The 23231-nt window shown below is 44.5% G+C and overlaps 1 protein-coding gene across 1 annotated transcript in view; it reads right to left on the reverse strand.

Moving 5' to 3' along the window:
• LOC308283117 (ataxin-2-like protein) overlaps positions 1-23231 on the reverse strand; it is a 50273-nt gene that overhangs the window by 17847 nt on the left and 9195 nt on the right. Inside the window, exons 4-14 of the mRNA XM_080723498.1 lie at positions 22788-22859; positions 21638-21854; positions 17612-17733; positions 16591-16682; positions 11710-11937; positions 7233-7615; positions 6755-6838; positions 5675-5818; positions 4756-4833; positions 2052-2113; positions 742-910 (exon numbers count right to left, since the gene is read on the reverse strand). Coding sequence (XP_080579624.1) covers positions 742-910; positions 2052-2113; positions 4756-4833; positions 5675-5818; positions 6755-6838; positions 7233-7615; positions 11710-11937; positions 16591-16682; positions 17612-17733; positions 21638-21854; positions 22788-22859 — 1651 coding nt within the window. The remainder of the gene's footprint in view (positions 1-741; positions 911-2051; positions 2114-4755; positions 4834-5674; positions 5819-6754; positions 6839-7232; positions 7616-11709; positions 11938-16590; positions 16683-17611; positions 17734-21637; positions 21855-22787; positions 22860-23231) is intronic.

Below are 23231 nucleotides of genomic sequence, written 5' to 3' on the forward strand. Positions count from 1 at the left end.
CTGGCCTGGATATATGGCCTACATCTTGCCTGGATATATGGCCTACATCTGGCCTGGATATATGGCCTACATCTGGCCTGGATATATGGCCTACATCTTGCCTGGATATATGGCCTACATCTTGCCTGGATATGGCCTACATCTGGCCTGGATATATGGCCTACATCTTGCCTGGATATGGCCTACATCTTGCCTGGATATGGCCTACATCTGGCCTGGATATATGGCCTACATCTTGCCTGGATATATGGCCTACATCTGGCCTGGATATATGGCCTACATCTGGCCTGGATATATGGCCTACATCTTGCCTGGATATATGGCCTACATCTTGCCTGGATATATGGCCTACATCTGGCCTGGATATATGGCCTACATCTTGCCTGGATATATGGCCTACATCTTGCCTGGATATATGGCCTACATCTTGCCTGGATATATGGCCTACATCTTGCCTGGATATATGGCCTACATCTGGCCTGGATATATGGCCTACATCTTGCCTGGATATATGGCCTACATCTTGCCTGGATATGGCCTACATCTTGTACGCCCCGGGGTCACATTGATAAAGCTTCGCAGGACTCTTACTGGATTTAGACTGCAGTCAAATCCAGCCTAAATCTGATTTATTTCTCAAATCCGATCTTTTGTCCCGTCTGTTCACACTGCATTTCAACCGACAACAACGGTATTATGAACATAAATAGATGAATACATTTATATAAATGATCCATTCACCTGGGGTGGGGGTTGAGGAGGACCCCGCCTCGGCTGTTTGCTGCTCCAGGCCAGGTTTGCCGGGGGAGGAGTCACCCGGCTGGGGCCCAACGCCGGCGCCCTCTGCTGGCGAGGAGGACTCTAAACTGGCGAGGTTAGCTGGAGAGGAGGAGCTGGAGCTGGGCTGGAGCTGAGAGAGAGAGAGAAAACTCTAATCTCCATATTTTAACTTTTTGTGTTTTTTCTGTATTATATATTTTTTTTATGTATGCCCTACTTCAGTGGTTTCAAGAGGTAAATAAATCATGTGAAAAGGAGATTCCTTGTGTGCTGGCAACTTCTTCACTACTTCAGTGGTTCCCAAACTTGGGTTCGGGAAACATGTATTATTATGGATATGAATAAGTAAACACTGTGATTATCTGCCAAATACATGGTCACTGTAGATTTGACAACCTGCACCTTGACATGAACCCAGAGATTACACACATTTATCGATAGACCAGTGTAGCTATTAAAAATGCTAAATACACTGCACAAGTAGGTAGTATTGATACAATCGATTCTTTGCACTGCCAATTCAAACGATACGATTCGATTTTAGCTGTTTTCATTTCGATATACTTAGATTTCTTTGTTTAAAAACGATAGGTAGTAGTCGGGGGCCTTAAGAATATCCCGCGCTAATCAGTCTAAAAGCGCGAAATTTTGCACAGATGTAGCTCAGGGCATGCTCTAATGATTTAGCTAAGGCGCCCGAGTCGGCGACCTTCGGGGTCGCCACAGCGGCCAAATCAAGTTGGGCTCCCATTGTCTTTCTATACAGGAGGAAAATACCCAGAAAAACATTCCTTGGGCTAGAAATGGCCTCAGAAAACGATGCATGTATGGGTAAGCATTCATGTTAGTCGGAGGCCTTAGGGTTTTTTTTTCTCTTGCTAATCAGCGCTTCTAAAAGCGCCACATTTTGCACAGATGTAGCCCAGGGCATGCTCTAATGATTTAGCTAGGGCGCCCGAGTCGGCTGGCTGTTTTTTTTTTTTTCTTCGAAAGCTGTCATCGAGTCTACCGGTCTACTACATGAGTCGCGCACAGATCATGCACTATGCGTGCACGTGCCCACGTTAAAAGGTAAGGACAATTTGGCAGGAAAACAGTTCAGCCTATGTTTAAAATAGCAGCAAATGAGTTAACATATCGCCAGGCATTTTAACACTACGCGAGAAAAACTGTGCGACGTGAGCGATCTTGGGCTGTCATAAATTCCTCAAATGCTACAACATTGCGCACAAACTCTTCTCGTCTGGAGAGGCCAGGTTAGCACGTCTTACCCTGAACTCTTTGCCAAACTTCCGGAGCTCCTCCAACTGTGACCTCTGCTGCACTGAGGGAGCTGAGAGAGAGAGAGAGAGAGAGAGAGAGAGAGAGAGAGAGAGAGAGAGAGAGAGAGAGAGAGAGAGAGAGATTATGTCCATTGCAAATCAGGGCTGCAAAATTAATGCATTAAGACCTACAGCAAGGCCGATTAAAAAGTGAAACAGTTTTCTAAAAGTTTTCAAAACTCCTCAAACCTTTTCATGTCAAGGACCCACAAAGTTATTTGTATTTGTCCGTGGAAATTGTCAAATGTCAGAGGCAGAAATTGTGAAGATAGCCGATCTACATGCTCACAACGCCTCGCAACGCCCCAACTCTTAGTGCTCATCAGGGTGGGCGATCCCCCGCCCGTCCACTTGTATCGAGTTGCTCACCCAGCGCATGAAGCGTACTTCCGCGTTTGAGACGCCTCTGAAACGTGACGTAGTGGGGCTTCTATTTGGCTTCTGTGGCACATTTTGCGTCATAGTTTGTGTTCATGGACGCGCTGGGGCTCTAATTCATGAACGAGCACTTCCGGTATGAACGCGCGTCAATACAAAGAAGCCTAGATGCGCGTTCATGAGGTTCATGAATAGAAGCCCCAACTGCAGTACCTCAAACCTCCACCATGTCCATTTTGTTTCAGGGCGCCCCCAGGGTTCCGGGGGCTTGGTTCTGCCACTGGCCAATAAGAAAATAGGGGCCGTCGCTCAGAGCATGCAGGACAAGTTGATATATTGACTCGCGAGATAAGGGGAGGCTAGAATTCTCCAGTGGGCAGCCGACTTGTTGGCTGGACACTGCATTCCTGTCTGTCACGGAGCGACATAAAACATCGCGAAATACAGGCTTGTATTTTACGTTACTTTTATGCATTTGCTGTTCATATATTCATGATTTGGGAAATACTCCCGTTGTAATCAATAAACATGCTGAGTTTAACCCATTTAGGCCTAGAATTATTGAATGCTTTAACTATTGAAAAATAGCAGATATACAAGCTCACAGCGCGGCACTCGGTGCGAGCTTGTAGATCTGCTATTTTTGAAAAAGTTGTGAAAATGTGTGCAAATCTTTGAATATGTGCATTTTTAAAGCGAACGTTTGTAACTCAAATTTTGCTTCTGGGGGTGGTCCCTGGAACTAGATATTTTGATATGGGGGTCCGTGCCCAAATACATATCAGTTTGGGGGTCCTTCACATGAAAAGGTTTGAGAACCACTGACATAGTAGTCTCTCAAGAACAGACTAACTGAGCTCCAGTTAAGTGAAAAGGAGCTTTTCTTTGACGATGGCTAAGCCAGATTGCTGATATAGAAACACAGGTTTTTAAAACAATCTTAGAAGGATTCAAAAGACACTTATCCGCCTGTTTCCGCGAGAATTTACTGTAGCATTATTTACGGGACACTTCTGGTTAACAGCAGACATACAAGCTCGCAGATGCAACCGTTGTGAGCTTGTAGATCACTCTCATCTGCGGCGCGGGAAGCTGCCTGCACATTCTGTACAATGCACGATGGGATGTTGGAAAGTTGTGGATAGAATTGGGTCAAAATTCAAATTTTCACAATTTTTCAAAAATAGCAGATCTACAAGCTCGCAGCGCGGCACTCGGTGCCGCGCTGTGAGCTTGTATATATCTGCTATTTTTCAATAGTTAAAGCATAAAATAATGATACACAATAATGTGTACCCTCTAAAAACTGTAGCTCCTGTCTAAAACGTGTCATAACTGGACTCTTAGGGTACAGAACGACACATCACCAGCCGGGGCGCCTGATGGAGGGGTAAGGAACTGGCTGGAATGACGTGTTCCTTCCACGCGCTACGTCCAAACCAGGGAAATCCCCACTGTCAGGTGAAAAGAAACAACTTGGACTCCTCATGCATAGAGGGAAGGATGAGGTCAGTCCATTGTCTCCCCAGGCGCGGCAGAGGGAGAGCAGAGCCCAGGATTACAATAGGCAATTGGCACTGGGTGAAAATGGGTTACAAAATCGTGGGATAAAAATTATAAAAAAAAAAAAGAAAAGGTTTAGAACCACTGCTTTAGAGAAGGGGTTTTCAAGGGGGTGACGGCCGGGGCACCCTGGGGTGCCGTGACGAAGGTCCAGGGATGCCTCGAGATAATTTGATAATATTTGGAATTTATTTGGACACTTGAAAAAATATTTAGTATAATTTTAAACTTGAATATCGTCACTGTCGGACAGAAACCTCGTATCTCCAACTTTCAAATGTGTACGTCTTTTGGTAAAGCAAAGCCATGCTTCATCATACAAGACTGTCACACAAAACTAGTGAAAACAGCCGATCTACAAGCACACAACGCCTCGCGATGCGAGGCGTTGTGTGCTTGTAGATCTGCTGTTTTCACTAGTTTAGAACATTTCATAGATGATAAATACAGAACAAACGGTTTTGGACATACAAGGTTTCCACCAGACATCGACGATATGTTATAAATATAAGGTCCTGGGAGTGAAAATGATAATGTAGTGGTGCCTCGGATTAAAACAAATATTTATGGGGTGCCCTGAGACAAAAAGGTTTGGGAACCCCTGCTTTAGAGCATTGTGACCTGCTGTGAGCTTGTAGATCCCCTCCCTCAGTATAAACCAGACCCTGCTGTGAGCTTGTAGATCCCCTCCCTCAGTATAAACCAGACTTACTTTTGCTGTTCTTTCCTTCCTGTGCAGCAACCAGAGCCTCCATCCTCTCCTTAGCGGCAGAGCTCAGGATCTCGTTGACTGTAGAAAGTAGAAGTAAGCCATTTACCATGAGAGGGAGTGGGTTGTTGGCTGATTTACAACTGTTTCAAGGTTGTGGCACGAGGCGAAGCCGAGTGCCAAACAACCCCCGAAACCCACTTCTACCATATAAATGAAAGAAAACACGGTTGTAACTTATTTATACAGGTATACAAGGTTATTTAGTTATACAACTGCAACACGACAGTGGGCGGGGTCCATGAGCCAACTCAAGGTTGTTGACTGATTTACCGCTGTTTTAAAGCCAATCAGAATCCAGCATCTGAACAAGTGACCACAAAAAGTGGTAGAAACGCTCTGTTACAAGTGAAAGTCCGTAATTCAAAAAGCAAGTTACACATTATTTGTTTACAGTGACTCATAATACCTCCCTAATACGTGAGCAGGCCGTGTTTTTTTTTCAATAACTTTTTTCATTATTTTTAATAATTCTTTGGGAAAAAAAAAAAACATGAAATACAATAAAGAATTATTCAAAATAAATGAAAAAGGTTATTGAAAAAACATGGCCTGCTCACGTATTAGGATGGTAGTATGAGTCACCAGAAAAATAATGGGTGATTTTAATGACTCATGAATAAAATGAAGTTTGAAGTTACAATGGGTGTGTATGGGGCCCTCCTCCTGGAGAAGGATTGATAACATTTACATCAAATATCTAAATATTGAATCAAGCAAATTAAAAACTGTTCAGGGTGTTCATAAAAGCCTGATTAAATGATAAAGTGACCAAACGTTTTTTTGAAAGTGAAATATAAAAAGACCTTGAAATGTAAAAGTTTGAGATGCACTGGTCAAGACAATGGTTATGGTCTCTCACCGTCGACAGGGAACAGAGGGGCGGGGCCCGAGGGTTTGCAGGTTGCCGTGGTAACCGAGGCGGGGGAGGAGTCCAGGTAAGCGGGGGAGGCGGCCAACGGGAGGTCCTGTGAGGGAGCACTGTCGGGTCTGGGAGAGCGAGAGACTGATGGGAGAGAGAGAGAAAGAGAGAGAGAGAGAGAGAGAGAGAGAGAGAGAGAGAGAGAGAGAGAGAGATGGATCGAAGAATATTGATTGAATACTTTATTAACGGTGATTATTGACCCAGAATTATTTTATGCTTTAACTATTGAAAAATAGCAGATCTACAAGCTCGCAGCGCGGCACCGAGTGCCACGCTGCACCGAGTGCCACGCTGCAAGCTTGTAGATCTGCTTTTTTTTTTTTTTTTTTGCAAGACTTTGAATATATCTTTTTAAAAGCGAACATTTGTAACTCAAATATTTGCTTCTGGGTGGTCCATGGAACAACATATTTTGAGAGGGGGTTCCGCGGCCAAACACATGTAATTTTGGGTGTCCTTGAAATGAAAAAGTTTGAGGACCACCGATTTAGAAGAAGGATTTAGAACAACATTTTTCAAAAATAGCAGATCTACAAGCTCGCATTCTAGCGCTCGGTGCTGCGCTGTGAGCTTGTACATCTGCTATTTTTTTTTTTTAAAGTTAAAGCATGAAATAATTGTGCTATAAAATGATAACTCAAAAAGCCCCAGGTTGTTTCCATTGTGGTCCATGCTTGCGCTTCGTCGTACGATGGCGTTGCCGCAGGCCTGAAATAGCAGATCTGCAAGCTCACACGGCAGATCTGATATTTTAGGAAGTATAATTCGGGGCTTTCAGGTAAATCGCACCCAGGACCAGCAGTGTGCAATAAGAAAATAAAATCCCAAGCATAGAATCCTAAAGTGGTCTGAAAAGGCACTTCAGAGTGAGTGCAGAGGGGACAGAGGAGGATAGTGTGTGTGTGTGTGTGTGTGTGTGTGTGTGTGTGTGTGTGTGTGTGTGTGTGTGTGTGTGTGTGTGTGTGTGTGTGTGTGTGTGTGTGTGTGCGTGCGTGCGTGCGTGTGTGCGTTGTGTACCTGCGGGGGATGACTGGGAGTTGGGGGTGCGCAGGGTCCTGCTGCCCTGCGGACGCTGGGATTTAGGAGAGGTTCTGGACACAACTACAGAGGAGACACACAAGCACTTTATAACACACGCCGTCTGACCCTCACTGATACTAAACAGTGTCACCACCATGGTAACAGCCGCACGCTGAAACAATGCCCACATTTGGAGATCAGCATGCTGACATCCTCCATTGTAACAGCCGCATGCTGAAACAATGCCCAAATTTGGAGATGAGCATGCTGACATCACTGATACTAAACGAATGAGCGGACGGCATAGGGTTATGGGCGGTATTCCTTACCGTCCTGACGACTACCTATACGACTACCTATGCGACTACCTATGAGTTGGAGTGGATGTAAAGGGGGCGTGGACGGGCTTGGAAGTGGGATGCGGCAATAGGAGGAATGTATATATAAGATAACTGTGACGGGCCAACGTACGTACCTCCGTTGACAGAAGAGTGCGTCGTCGCCGCCGCGTCGCCGCCGCCTCCCAGCGCCTGCGGATGCGACAGCGAGTGAGGGAGCATGCCGGGGGGAGGGGCCGCCGCGGCGGGGGGCGGGCTGCTGCCCTGCTGCTGCGATTGGTGGGGCGGCGAGTAGGCCGCCCTGACGGACAGCGGGCTGCTCCTATCGGACGAGGAGGAGGAGGAAGAGGAGGGGGAGGGGGAGGAGCCAGGGGGAGGGTGGTGGGCGTGGTGTCTGGAGGAGGAGGAGGAGGAGCCGGGTCCCACGCGACCGGAGCCTCCGGTCGCCCCTCGCCCCCCTGCGCCGCCGGACATGCCCATCTCGCGGGCCCTCTGGGGCAGGGGGATGTACCTCCCCTCCCTGTGGTGGTGGTGGTGGGGGGGGAGAAAGGAGAACATTGGATGATTGATAATACACGGACCCATTAACTCTCAAATACCTGGAACGCGCCCGAGTCGCATTAGATTTTAACCACTTTAACCATTATTGTATGCTTTAACCTTAGAAAAATAGCAGATATACAAGCTCACAGCGCGGCACCGAGTGCCGCGCTGCAAGCTTGTAGATCTGCTATTTTTGAAAAATCTTGAAAATGTGTGCAAGTCTATGAATATCTTTGACCCCGATCTTTGACCCGACTTCTAAATCCTTCCTCTAAATCAGTGGTCCTCAAACTTTTTCATGTCAAGGACCCCCAAAATTACAGGTATTTAGCCACGGACCCCCATCTCAAAATAAGTTGTTCCAGGGACCCCCCAGAAGCAAATATTTGAGTTACAAATGTTTGCTTTTAAGTCAATATATTCAAAGACTTGCAAAGAAAAATCATGATTTTTCAAAAATAGCAGATCTACAAGCTCACAGCGCGGCACTCGGTGCCGCGCTGTGAGCTTGTATATCTGCTATTTTTCAATAGTTAAAGCAGTCAATAATCCTAACCCTAAATGGGTTAAAACAGGGAAAGCATTCGTGTCATTTTCGATGTGGCGCTGGTTATTAACACTAAAAAACGTTTTAATCCCAAAGCTGGCATGTTTACAGCACAAACTAGGCTCGGATGGCGGCCACCATGACACACTGTCACATGACACACGTCATGTGACTAGATGACGTAAATGTTGAAGTCAAGTGATAATCCTTCTGCACAAAAACAACCCTGCCCGGCCCTTCAAAATAATAGCGGCGGCCTACGGAGGAATTGGCACGGCACCAAGGCACAAGGCCGGACTAACCATTGGACTAACCTGTGCTTAAGCGCCAGGGCCCGCCGCTTGGAAGGCCCTGGGTAAATCTAATTGTGTAAACAACACACACCCCCTCAACTCAAACCCGCCAAGTCTGAACTGAAGTAGACAGGAAGCACAGACAGGTAGTGGTAGTATCAGCAAACGAACTAGCAAATATTATGTCAAAAAGACCAAGACTATCAGACTGTGAGTACAAAAAAAGAGTTTTAAAGTAGGCTAAATTAATCCCGGGACTGGGAGCAAGGAGTCGGAGGCGGAGGAGAGTGTTGGCTGCAGTGCAGCCACACCAAGTTAGAGGAATTAATTTACCCAAAACCAGGCAAGTGGTTTGGACTCGATTGGTATAGGAATTGAGAGTTGAGATTGAGGATATGATATTTAGTAAAAATGTGCCACGGGAAAATGTATCTGTGCAGTGAAAAGTCAGCTTTGGTTATAGCTATTACAGTAGCCTACAATTATACACAGAACAAGAGGATACCAGCACTCACGGAACAGTCATTTAGGGCACTTTTATTAAAGTGTATCAGTTGGCATGGCACGCCACAGAGCTAACAAACAAACAGCCAACGTTTCGGCGTCATGCCTTCATCAGCGTTGTATAAACAAAGTCACCGGAAGTGTCATTTTATAGTGTCCGCAGGAAAGACAACTTCCCATGTCTGTGTGGGCGTTCTTAACTTCAGACCAACTTATACCACAAGTGCAGTCGAAAATCAGACTCATATAGCTCAAAAATAATTATACACATTCATAATTAGATACAATTTCCTAGAATATCAAAGTTCTTTGTATAGGGGTACATTTCAAAACCAAACAAAAGACAAAAAAAGGTTCTATACTGGCCACACTGAGGCGCATCTGGCTGAGTCCTTATTAAAGGAGGGATAGCAATCGGGACTTTATAGCTACTAGACAAGTAAAAAAGTAGAAAAGACAAAAACATTTTGTACAGCTGCTGCTGGGGAGCAAACAAGAAGAATTCATTCTACATTATATTATATAAGCCTAAAGAACAGATTAAAAGATTAATAGATGGCTAGTCTATCATCTTGAAAATTCAATTTAATTTACTTCCACCCCTCTCTTAAAAAGGTAGTCATTCACGCTACACTTCAAAGACAAAGGGACAAACAAGCCTAGAACTAAATACGGCACGCTGCAGTTTCACCAAGACGGACCGGGGGATCTAAAAAACACAGACGCGACGACTACTGATCCAGAGGGATTATCGTCAGTAGGGGACCTCCGTGAATGCGCCAAGCTCATGGATGGATGTCCTCTTATTACGTTTCTCACCCTATAGAGGACGCCACGCTGTGGACGCTACAACACCGTCTACACCCTGAGAAGAACACCGTCTACACCCTGGGAAGAAGACAGTTACGCACAAACCTCCGGTTTGGAAAAGAACCTATTCGCAAATAAGCCTTTCTTGGCTGTGTAAGGTACTTGGGTTGACTTCAATGAAACCCTCCAGGTCTTGTCTGGTGATGGCTTTTACACTTTATAATGAAGAAAAAAGAAGGAACTCTCGAATATTTAAGCTTTTTGGCTCTATGAGACTTAACAAAGAACTATATCGCAAAAAAGACACCCAGTAGCCTATTATAAACCTTTAAAATGTATTTTCTTGTATTTCTTGTGTTTTGAGATGGACCGTATATGAGTGTTTTCTATAAGTATGCTATGATGTGCTTTTCCATTAATATGTATTTTGACGAGACTCTGAACTGGTATTTAGTTCTAGGCTTGTTTGTCCCTTTGTCTTTGAAGTGTAGCGTGAATGACTACCTTTTTAAGAGAGGGGTGGAAGTAAATTAAATTGAATTTTCAAGATGATAGACTTGCCTTCTATTAATCTTTTAATCTGTTCTTTAGGCTTATATAATATAATGTAGAATGAATTCTTCTTGTTTGCTCCCCAGCAGCAGCTGTACAAAATGTTTTTGTCTTTTCTACTTTTTTACTTGTCTAGTAGCTATAAAGTCCCGATTGCTATCCCTCCTTTAATAAGGACTCAGCCAGATGCGCCTCAGTGTGGCCAGTATAGAACCTTTTTTTGTCTTTTGTTTGGTTTTGAAATGTACCCCTATACAAAGAACTTTGATATTCTAGGAAATTGTATCTAATTATGAATGTGTATAATTATTTTTGAGCTATATGAGTCTGATTTTCGACTGCACTTGTGGTATAAGTTGGTCTGAAGTTAAGAACGCCCACACAGACATGGGAAGTTGTCTTTCCTGCGGACACTATAAAATGACACTTCCGGTGACTTTGTTTATACAACGCTGATGAAGGCATGACGCCGAAACGTTGGCTGTTTGTTTGTTAGCTCTGTGGCGTGCCATGCCAACTGATACACTTTAATAAAAGTGCCCTAAATGACTGTTCCGTGAGTGCTGGTATCCTCTTGTTCTAAGTTATGTTCCCGACCGTGCACCCGGTAAAAATGTTAAGCAGTGAAGATTTTTGGAGTCGTGCTTGCTTCCTTGCTGTACAATTATACACACTCTACTTTCTTCCCTTCCCTACCCCTATCACCCCATCCCACTGTAAATCCACAGGATGCCTAATTTGAAACAGTATAGCCTATGCCCTATATGTTGTTATTTAAGATTTCTGGTGCTATCGTGACATCTCCTCTCCTTCTCTTTTCTGCCTCTGCCGGCGCTGCGCACGGGGGGGGGGGGGGGGGGGGGGGTTCGGTCGGTTGGCTGGGTCGGCGGGGGCCCTTTGATTTGGTGAAGCGCCAGGGCCCGTAAATCCTTAATTCGCCACTGCCATGGCACCAAGCATCCCTTCAAAGTAAGAGGCAGCAGAAGTGTTAAAACATAGCAGGTCTACAAGCTCGCTCATATCATCATAATGGTCTACATGCTCGCGAGGCGCTGTGAGCATGTAGATCTGATATTTTCACAATTTCAGCCTCTAATATTTGACAATTTGGCCAATGTTTAATTTTTCATTTTGGAGGTATTAAAAAGTCCTTAAATTGTCACTTGGGTTAGGGTTAGGGTTAGTGCAGATACCCTCTATACACTTAAAGTTTAGGTTGGTTTGTTTACAGTTGAGTGAGAAACACAATGTTGCACATTGAGATAATCATCTGGGGACCCCCCCCCCCCAAAATTATTTGGGGACCCCCCTGGGGGTCTCACAGGTTGAGAACCACTGCTTTACACCCCTGCTACCGTCACCCACCTGCCACTGGAGCTGAACCCGGGGCTGCCCGAGGACGCCCCCCGGTGGTCGTCTCTGTCGGTGCAGCGCAGCACGGCGCTGTAGCGCTCCTCCTCCGTCTTGCCGTCGGTGTTCTCCAGGGAGACGCGGCGGCGGTACTGCGGGCTGCTCTCGATCTCGGTGGCGAGCCGCGCCGCCCGCGCCTCCCTCTGGCGGAACGTGTCGCTGTTCCCGCGCTCCAGTGGAACGCTGCACGGCAAAAGGAAGATAGGGGGGGTTATGTGGGTCGACAGCGTTGGTTTTTGGTTCGAACAAAAACCCAAAAGGAAATGCTCCCGACTACCTTTTTTCGCTGATGAAAACTAAATAAAAACTAAATAAAAATGGATTCATTTAAATAAATTATGCCTTGTACAGTATGCGATAATGGAATCCGTAGGAGACGGGGTTGAATAAATTAGAAGGCGCGGCTTGTGATTGGCTGGAGCGGAGGTCGGGAGCGCTCGGCTGTGGTTACATTCACCACGCGGGTGAATGTCAACCTCTATGCCTAAACCTAACCCGAACCCTAACCTCAGTAAAACTATGCCTAAACCTAACCCATACCCTAACCTCAGTAAAACTATGCCTAAACCTAACCCAAACCCAAACCCTAACCTCAGTAAAACTATGCCTAAACCTAACCCAAACCCAAACCCTAACCTCAGTAAAACTATGCCTAAACCTAACCCAAACCCAAACCCTAACCGCAGTAAAACTATGCCTAAACCTAACCCAAACCCAAACCCTAACCGCAGTAAAACTATGCCTAAACCTAAAGCTAGCCTTACACCTAACAACTTTGGTAAGATTGTGGACAGATTTGGGAAAGATTTCTTAAAGACTACCCCTCACACTATAAGATTTGAAAAAGACTCCCCAAAGACTGTAGGATGATTTTTCAAAGATCTCAGTTGTTAGATGTGTATAAGCCTCTAAAGATTGTGTAAAGACTGGTTCAAGATTCCCTTTTATTTGCTGAAATATGCCTATTATATAGCCTTGTGTTCCTAAATAAATTATAATATTATTATAAAGCACTAGAAGCTGGGCCGCCCTTCGGGCGGCCCAGCGTCTAGTCGGCGACCTGGCCAACTCGGGAGCGATGTAAATAGGGAATGAATCCCCCGCCCTTTAATGCAAACCCCATTATACCTGTTGTCATAGAACCCGTTTTGACCATCTGTTTGCCTGTGTCCATTTATGCCCATATATGGAGATATCTGTATCTGTCTGTCTGTCGGCGTCCATTTTATGTCCATATATGGAGATCACTGCAGATATAGTTCTGGGTCCATTTTATGCCCATATATGGAGATATCTGTCTATTTGTGTCCATTTTATGCCCATATATGGAGATCTCTGTATCTGTCCGTCTGTGTCCCTTTATGCCCGTATATGGAGATATCTGTTTATCTGCGTCCATTTTATGCCCATATATGAGATCTCTGTCGCTTTTTGTTTGTTTCTTCTTTAAGCAGAATACACAGCCTGCTTAAATCTGCATCATTCAAGTCATCCTCCCAGTCCCACGCTTTGTCGCTTGTCTTATGTTTGTTTTTGTCTCTTTTATTTTCTTTTTTGGAGCGGACCCCATGAATGCCCCATCCTTTAATGCAAACCCCAATATACCTGTTGTCATAGGACCCGTTTTGACCATCTGTTAGCCTTTGTCCCCACCCTTTAATGCAAACCCCAATATACCTGTTGTCATAGGACCCGTTTTGACCATCTGTTTGCCTTTGTCCCCTTATGCCCATATATGGAGATCTCTACACACACAGTACCGGTTGCGGAAAACTCTGATGTCAGACATCAGCTCCGCATTCGGGGATTCATTTTATGCCTATATCTGGAGAAAGCGTGTGCCGGTGGGAAGAACGGTTCTCGAGATTCACATACATACATACACATTCACAGAGATTTTTTGGTGACTCATGTGGCGTACGTGATGTCACAGCCTTTTATGAAGTGATGTCACAATGAGTCAGCGCTTGCGCCGATTTCCTCCGGAACAGCCTGATGTCAACAATCAGCTCCGCATAAGGAGATTCCGAACGTTTTGCGCCGGTTTCGGAAAACCGCGAGTCGGGTCGGGTCGAGGCCCGGCACTGCACTCCGCGCGGCGGCGGGGAACGCGCGTGCCGAATCTGAAGCCGGTGGGACGAACGGTTCTCGAGATATGCGGATTACAAACAAACAAACAGACAGACAGACAGAGATTTGTCGCATTTATAGATAGATTAGGCTAACCATAAATGAAAATAGCCGATCTACAAGCTCAGTCACAGCGCGTCGCATCACAGTATTGCAGTATTGATACTTTTACTTGATTACACACACACACACACCGAGCTCCGCCTTCCTCCCTCCCCACTCCCCAGCCCTCTGTGCCTCTCCTCTCTAGTTCTCTCCTCTCAGTCTAGCCGGCGCAGATCGATCCTATCAACTATTATCAACGTTGAATGTTTGGAATAATGGAAACGCGGAGAAATAACTAATAAAGGGCTGTTGTAGTAGCCGCACCAACAACGACCAGGCTGGCAGCTCAGGCAGCGTCTTTTGGGGAATGAATGGCGTGGCTTTTGGCTTGTTCTGTTTTGGTTGTAGGCTACGTCATTGTATTCATTCAGACTCAGCCCCGATTTGTGAAAATATTAAACCAGTTTGATATTCTCGTAACAGAATCTGGCTCTCAAGTTGGGGTAAAAATCGAGTCGGACCACTACCTCACATTTAACGATTGAGTAACGACTGAGTCACGGGAGCGCGCCGCAAATAGCCCCGATCTTATTACGACTGAGAAATCTTTTCAAAGTTGTTAGATGTAAGAGGGCCTTAACCCTACCCCTAACCCGGGGGTCAGCAACCCGTGGCTCTATTGTTTAGCGCCGCCCTAGTGGCTCCCTGGAGCTTTTTCAAAAATGTATGAAAATGAAAAAATAATATATTTTTTGTTTTAATATGGTTTCTGTAGGAGGACAGACATGACACAAACATTCCTAATGTTTTCCAAAGCTGTAAAAATGTGTAGAATAAATATAAAATTTCAACATTCTCTCCAGGATGCGCTGCAGGGAAAATAAACAATCATGAATGCTCATTGTGTATTTGTAGGGTTAGCTACTTAGTCATTTTGATAGTAGGCTAATATAGCTAATATAGACACATACAGCATGTGTTGCCTTTATTATAAGTCTTATATAAGGCTTAAAGGATTTTTTGCGGCTCCAGACAGATTTGTTTTTGTTTTTTTTTCTCCAGTATGGCTCTTTCAACATTCTGGGTTGCTGACCCCTAGCCTGGCGGAGCCAGACGTTATTATCTGTGTTCATTCCTTCCACAGTATAACGTCTGGACTTCCGTTGATTGGCAGCGAGTATACCGATTATTCTCTGATCGGGGCCAATCAGTGACTGCTTCCGCACTATGCTTCCGCACAACAAACGTAGTCTTCCTGACAACAAGTGGAAAGCTTCCCCTGATTGGTCCATGTGTAGACGGTGACGTAGATGCATGCTGCTGCTGCAGCATTTTCAAAACAACAATGGCTGCCCTCGCGATGCAACAAGTGTAACAGTTAACGCTCTAACCATAAAACAACCAATAAGTGCAGTTATTTCAGAGTTGGAATCAATTACAACAATTAAAAAGCAACACGGGGGATGCGCTAGTGGAGTTTATCGGCCGAAAAGACGTGTTTGTTTGCCGTTCTTCCGACTGGCTGAGAGATGTTCTGCTACGCTGATTGGTTAGAGGAGTCTGTCTGTCAAGGCAAGTACACCCGCCCACTTTTCAAGCTGCCAATAGGCCTAAAGTCCAGACGTTATACTGTGGAAGGAATGAACACAGATAATAACGTCTGGCTCCGCCAGGCTAGCTGACCCCTGCCCTAACCCTAACCTCAGTAAAACTATGCCTAAACCTAACCCAAACCCTAACCTCAGTAAAACTATGCCTAAACCTAACCCTAACCTCAGTAACCCTGAAGCTGGTGAGTAGCTATAACCTGCCGACGCTGGTGAAGCAAAAACAAGCGCTCCTTCCCCCACCGTCTCCTACGGATTCAATAACAGCGTACAGTATGGATAATTAGAGCACCGAAGTCTGACGTAGGTTTTGCAACCTTTCTGGGTCATGTTTTTTCCCCCCACATTCTGAATTCCCATAAATGTGTTTAATATCGAGTCAGCTCAGAGCTGTGTTCATAAACGTAACATTGAAGGGGTTCCAAATGGACCCTTACAGGTCTGTAACTCTGAGGCGACCGCGGTTTTCCCGGTGAACCTGAGCTTAGCGGTGGGGGCGCTGGAGTGTGGGGAACACACACCACTGACTATTGTATAGAGAATTAGAGGCACTCTTGCCGTTTTAGTAAGAGACTTGTCGCCAATTGCAAGATATTTAAAAGTTATTTGGGGCCATGATGATAACCTTTTCTTCCCACAACTAGACTAAAGACTTTTCAGAAGTTAATTTAATATTTTCCATGATTTCCTTTATCCTCATCTAATCTTGTGCTAATGCAAGCAGCTGTTTTCAGCAGGTTTTAAGGCCTAGTAGGCTTTTCAGAAGTTCATTAATGTTTTCCATTTAATGGTTTCCTTTATCGTCATCTTGCGCTAATGCACGCAACTGTTTTCGCCAGGTTTTAAGGTCCTATTTTAGTTGTTTCTCATAAGCTCGCGACCCTCCTTGCCCATCGGCCCCCACCGTTGCGCTTAGGTTCACCGGGAAAACCGCGGTCGCAACTCTGAGAGTGTACAAATGGAACCAAATGGACCCTTACAGATCTGTGACAGTGTATAAATGGAACCAGATGGACCCTTGCGGGTCCACGGGAGGCCGAGAGGCTGAACTCACGTGTACATGGAGAGACTGGAGTCGTAGGTGGACTTGACGCCGTACGTCTCCTCGTGGGACTTGAACATCTCGTTGGCGTCCCAGCCGTTGGCCTGCAGGGGGGGCAAGAGAGCAGGTAAAGTAAATGACATGTGAGCATGGTTCCCAAACATTTTTAACAATGCATTTTCTAAACTTTTCCATCACTTTTCAGAAGTATTTTACCCCATTTCCAGGCCAACAGCAATCAAATGGTGTAATACAAACAATTGCCAGAAGATGTCATATGTGTGCTAAACATGAAAGGTAATATGAACTAATTGCAATAAAGGTAGCTGTGCAATAATGAGGCTGCCCCAAGACTGACTCGAGTGAAGGTGTCACGTGACAAAAATCACAGATCTACAAGCACAACGTTGTGAGCTTGTAGATCGGCTATTTCCCACTATAAATGTAATTTATAAAAGTAATAAGTTGTCAAATATGTCAGTAATGTCTGTCTCTAATTGTCAAAGACACAAACACAATTAACCCATTTAGGGTTGAAAAATAACTATTGAAAAATAGCAGATATACAAGCTCAAAGCGCGGCACCGAGTGCAGCGCTGCGAGCTTGTAGATCTGCTAATTTTGAAAAAGTCGTGAAAATGTGTGCAAATCTTTGAATATATGTATTTTCAAAGCGAACGTTTGCATTTTGGGGGTCCTTCACATGAAAAGGTTTGAGAACCACTTACATAGTAGTCTCTCAAGAACAGACTAACTGAGCTCCAGCTCGCAGCGCGGCTGTGAGCCTGTATATCTGCTGTTTTTCAATAGTTAAAGCATAAAATAATGATACACAATAATGTGTACCCGTTCTGAATAGGTTAAATCTTTAATCGCAATTATTTGAGGGACAATTAATCGCTGTGTAAAATATCATATCGTGACAGCCCTACAGTAGCTGTGTGCACGGATCCCCCGGAAATCAGGTAGATACAATAGGAAAAAAGCCGTGGCAGCTAATCTACATTAGTGATGGCAACACTATGGCACTCACTGCGTCAGCCTCCAGCTCGTAGCTCTCTCCGTTGCTGTCCCCAGCGTCCCAGCGCTGCAGCACCTTCTCCCTGTGCTCGCCGTTGACCCGCGACGAGCTGATGGCCGTATCTGTGAACGAGTCTACGCGCACACCCACGCACACACACACACACACATACAGTACAATAGGGATGTAAACAGTGGGATAAAGCAACCAAGCAAATGTACTCAAGTACTGTACAGCATTCAAACAGTAGGATTGCTTATTGTCAAGGACGGAATGATCCAATATTACAGTGCTACATTACATTTGGTATAACATGGTTCTATTGTGAAAATAGCAGATCTACATGCTCATTTCTGCCTCTATATATTTGACAATTTGGACAATGTTTAATTTGTCATTTTAGAGGTATTAAAAAGTCCTTAAATTGGCACTTTAGAAATGAGAAGATACCCTCTATATACTTAAAGTGTTAGTTCACCTATTTTTGACATAAAGCTGTGTGAAATACTTGCCATTAAAACAGTGGTTAAATATGTATTAATCGATTACCAGAGTCCCGTGGTCAGAGTACTGGTCAGTTTCTAATGAATATTAAGTAGTTCCAATGGGGTGGGGGCCATTTGGCGTGGCCCAATCATTTAAAATAGATTAATCCACAAAACTAGCGTCATTTGCATTGTTGGCCTATTTCTACCATATAGAGCGAGGTTTCGTTCTGATCAGCTGACTGCAAAGCACCTTGTTTTGGGGAAATACGTTGCAGCGGCGTAGTGATACTGGACACAAAAAATAGTACCATGTGACAGAGGGGTCAAAGTTGAACAAAAGTTGGTCTATTTGGTAGAAATAGGTCAACAATACAAATGACGCTAGTTTTGTGGATTCATCTATTTTTAATGATTGGGCCATGAGCCCCTGCCAAATTACCGGAACTACTTTATATTCTGACCAGAACTCTGACCACGGGACTCTAGTAATGAATGAATACATTTGTAACCACTATTTTAATGGCAAGTATTTCAAAGCTTTATGTCAAAAATAGGTGAACTAACACTTTAAACTTTATGCTGGTTTGTTTACAGTTGAGTGAGAAAACAATGTTTCACATTAAGTTAATCATCTGGGGACCCCCCAAAATAATTGTTGGTCGTGTTTGATGTGATGACGTCATCAAACGATAAAGTCGACTTCAACTCAACTTTTTACTGAGTCGAGTCGACTTGCAAAAATCACAAGTCATCAATGCCCTACTGCACACATAACGGGCACGCACCGCATGCACAGAGCCCGAAAATCAGGCAAATACAATAGGAAAAATAGGCGTTGGCATTAATCTACATTAGTTACCGGTATGTCAAAACTATGGCACTCAAAGTGTTAATTGGGTTCAATTAAAAAAAAGCTGAGAGTGACTGAACCAAAGTGTCGAGCCGGTGTTAACCATGCCCAAACACGGTTCATTTATGAAGATGAATTCCGAACAGAACTGGTATCTTTTTTTATTGGCCAGTTGTTGTGATTGTGAGTTTGTGGCTGACCACCATCTATGAAGATGACAATTGACAAAAGTAACAATTAACAATCATTCAATAGTGTGCAATAAGTGTTAAATGGCTTTATATTATCAATAGTACAGTAATAATTTCTTGATCGCCTTTTGTCTTGATTGTTTAAACATGACATCATGGGCCACCATGCTCGATAACAGGTTTGATAAGCCCAAAGCTTATTGATACAGGGTACTCAATACATTTGTTATTAAGTTGCCCTTGTTTTCGAGCTCCATCCCTAGCCATGTTTACTTGTACTAGAAGCTGGGACAGTGAAAGGTCGATAACAAAGTAGATATTCTCCTGATTTTTGTCTCTCTGGAGAAAAAGTATGACAAAAACTCAGGAAGATTGTGTGGTTTGTTACGATCGGGTCCAAATCTTTCTTTCTCTGGGTAAATATTTTGAGATGGAGGTCCGTGGTCAAACACATATCATTCTAGGGGTCCTCGACATGAAAAGGTTCGAGCGCCACTGATCATAGCAACGTAGGTTTTTCAAAAAGCATTTAAAATATTTTTTAGGCAGTGGTTCTCAACCTTTTCAGGCCGCGACCCCCAAAATAATCATATTTTAACTGGGGAGTGGGGACCCCCCACCCTATGAGCACAAGAGTTACATTTTGTATAACACGGTTTCTATTGTGAAAATAGCAGATCTACATGCTCACAACACGTGAGCATGTAGACCCCCCAATATAATTTGGGGACCCCCCCGGGGATCCCGACCCACAGGTTGAGAACCACTGCCGGTAAGAAATGGCGTAAGAAATGCTCACTTCCATATCCCTGACAACGAGGCACTCCAATGGTGTCTCTTTGCACTCGACCGACGCAATTTAGAAATGAATGCGATTGGCTCGAGAAGCATTTCATGAAGAAACGTACATGCTTTGGTGGAAATAGAGCTAGATAGAGCTAGATTTTGTAGATTGGCTATTTTCAAATAGCCAGGTTAAAGGTCCTACACCATGCATTTAAAAATAATTTATATAACACTGTTTGTGTCCCAAAAACGTTTTTGAAAAGGTTTGAGGCTAAATTACCACTCCTGAATACAGAGCCCCTGTCATTTCTGCCTGGCTTTCAGAGCATTTTCAACTGCAGTACCACCTTGTCCTGAGTGGGAGGACTGCGCTATTGAGCCAGTTTTGGCCCCACACTCCTCCCCACCTCCTGCTCAGCAGGCCTGCCCACCCCTCCCCAACCCTCTCCCAGCTCCTCCTGCCTCCTTCTCAGGCCTGCCCACCCCTCCCCAAACCTCTCCCAGCTCCTCCTGCCTCCTTCTCAGGCCTTGTGACATCACAAATCTGACATTTCACAATCAGGGCCGTTCTGAGACATGCTAACATAGATCTGCCCATAAACTGAGAAAGACACAATGGTCAGAAATAGGACTTTGTGAGGATAGAAGTTGCTGGTGGGACACCAAGAAAATACATAAAAATTGGAAAAATGAAAATTCATGGTGTAGTCCCTTTAATAGAGCTAAAGTGGTTTATGTATTTATTTATTTGTTTTGCAGAATGGACCTGGGGTCTTAACTCTTAACCCATTTAGGCCTAGAATTATTGAATGCTTTAACCAGTGAAAAATTGCAGATATACAAGCTCACAGCGCGGCACCGTGTGCCGCGCTGTGAGCTTGTAGATCTGCTATTTTTGAAAAAGTCGTGAAAATGTGTGCAAATCTTTGAATATACTTATTTTCAAAGCGAACGTTTGTGCTTCAGGGTGGTCCCTGGAACTAAATATTTTGAGATGGGGGTCCGTGGCCAAATACATATCATTTTGGGGGTCCTTCACATGAAAAGGTTTGAGAGCCACTGACATTAGTAGTCTCTCAAGAACAGACTAACTGAGCTCCAGTTAAGTGAAAGCGACCTTTTCTTTGACTGGCCAGCTGGCCAGATTGCTGACACAGAAACATAGGTTTTTCAAAAAGTCTTAAGCCCTTTGCACACAGGAGCGTTTATCCGCACGGATAAAACGGACTATTTCCTTTTTTAAAAAGAAAACAATGATTCTCTACGAACTCATGCACACCGGATCCGAATTAGCCGTGCGACGAGTGGCTGCGGCCGTACGTTTTTTCTCTCGATCAAACCCATTTCGATTTGTGCGTCTTGTCGCATGCGGTCAAAAACTCATCACTCCTTTTATGACTCCTTTTGGGATCCGCAGCGCCGATTCCGCACAGCCTTGCACACCAAATCCAATGCGTTTTAATTCATGCAGCAAACGAAAAAAACGCAACTATTCTGTGTGCAAAGGGCTTTAGAAGGATTCAAAAGACACTTATAGAATCGGGTCAAAATTCTAAATTTCACAATTAAAAAAAAATAGCAGATCTACAAGCTCGCAACGCGGCACTCGGTGCCGCGCTGTGAGCTTGTATATCTGCTATTTTTTAATAGTTAAAGCATAAAATAATGATACAGAATAATGTGTACCCGTTCTGAATGGGTTTAAATGTGAACACTAGGGTACCTCTGGTGGCGTAGTTGAGGTCCACGTCGCGGCAGGTCATGGTGACCAGGTCGGCGGGGCTGAACACCATGGTGTCTGTGATCTCCTCCATCTTGGGGGGCGGGGACTCTGGGGACACGCCCCCTCCCCCTTCCTCTCCTCCCCCCTCTCCTTCTCCCTCGCCCGCCGCTGCCACGCCGTCGCTACACTTGTGGACGGCGTCCACGGCCAGGTCGCACTGCAGACAAATGAAACCACATACAAATCTGAATGAGCGGCACACACGAGCAGAGGCGTCAATTGGTACATGGCAGCTGCTGTAACTTGGCTACAGGGAGAAAAATTAAATGTACTTCTTAAAATAAATGTATCATGCCTGTTGCTAAGGTATGGCAACATGACTGGTGTCTTGCTTCGCGTGCGTGCAAGACACCAGTCATGTTGCCATACCTTAGCTTTTGCTGAACTGACGCCACTGCACACGAGCTGCCCATCATTTTAGTCTTTTAAATAGGCCCCCATTTAGACTGTTACACGGTGAAGTTTACTTTGAATTTGTTTGAAACATTCCTTCCACTCTCTTCTTCTTTATTTATCACACACACATGCACGCACGCACGCGCCGTCTCTCTCCCACTCAAGACTTTGCGATGGTGTTTGTAAGAGGTGATTAGTGGCTCGCTCAACAGACAGGCAGACAGAAAATACAGACAAAAAGACAGACAGACACAACAGACTTTTACTTTCAGCCGTCCGCATTTCTTCTGAAAATGTTTTCTCTTTTTAAAACTGATATGATACTGATACGGACATACGGACAGACGTAATACGCACACGGTCAAATGTTGGCGCGGCAGGCAACACCGCCGGCAACTGCTGCTAGGTTAACTAGTAACTTAAGTTTTCAAATAGTTGCAATGATTTGGTAGAGAATTAAAAAATAAATAAAAGAAAATCAAGTACACTATTACAAGGTCTGTTTTTCCAAGTATAGAGGGATATGCAGCTCAACAGATAAAAGGTGAATTGATCCCAGTGCATGATGGAGGATAATTTCACGATAGATTTTAATCTCCACGATACGATTAGTGTGAGTGTTTTATATCACGATGAACGATAACAGAGATTATCGTCCCACCCCACGACTGAGAACTTCGACCCGTGCGTTTACCTGTGAGCTTAGTGTCTTGAAGATGCCCTCGTACACTGTGCCGTTCTTCACCTGCACGTCACAGGTGGAACCCTGCAAACAAACACAATGACACATGAAGGGAAAGAAAGTACTACAGCAGGGGTTTTCAAACTTTTTTGTCTCAGGGCACCCCATGAATCTTTTTTTTAATCCGAGGCATCCCTACATTATAATTTTCACTCCCACGTACCTTATATTTATAGCATATCGTCGTTGCCGGGTGGAAACCTTGTATGTCCGAAACCGTTCGTTTTGTATTTATCATCTATAAAATGTACTAAACTAGTGAAAACAGAAGATCTACAAGCACACAACGCCTCGCGATGCGAGGCGTTGTGTGCTTGTAGATCAGCTGTTTTCACTAGGTTTGTGCGACAGTCTTGTATGATGAAGCAGGGCTTTGCTTTACCAAAAGACGTACAC

The sequence above is a fragment of the Nannobrachium achirus genome (assembly GCF_963921795.1).
Source record: "Nannobrachium achirus genome assembly, chromosome: 4".
NCBI lineage: Eukaryota > Metazoa > Chordata > Actinopteri > Myctophiformes > Myctophidae > Nannobrachium > Nannobrachium achirus.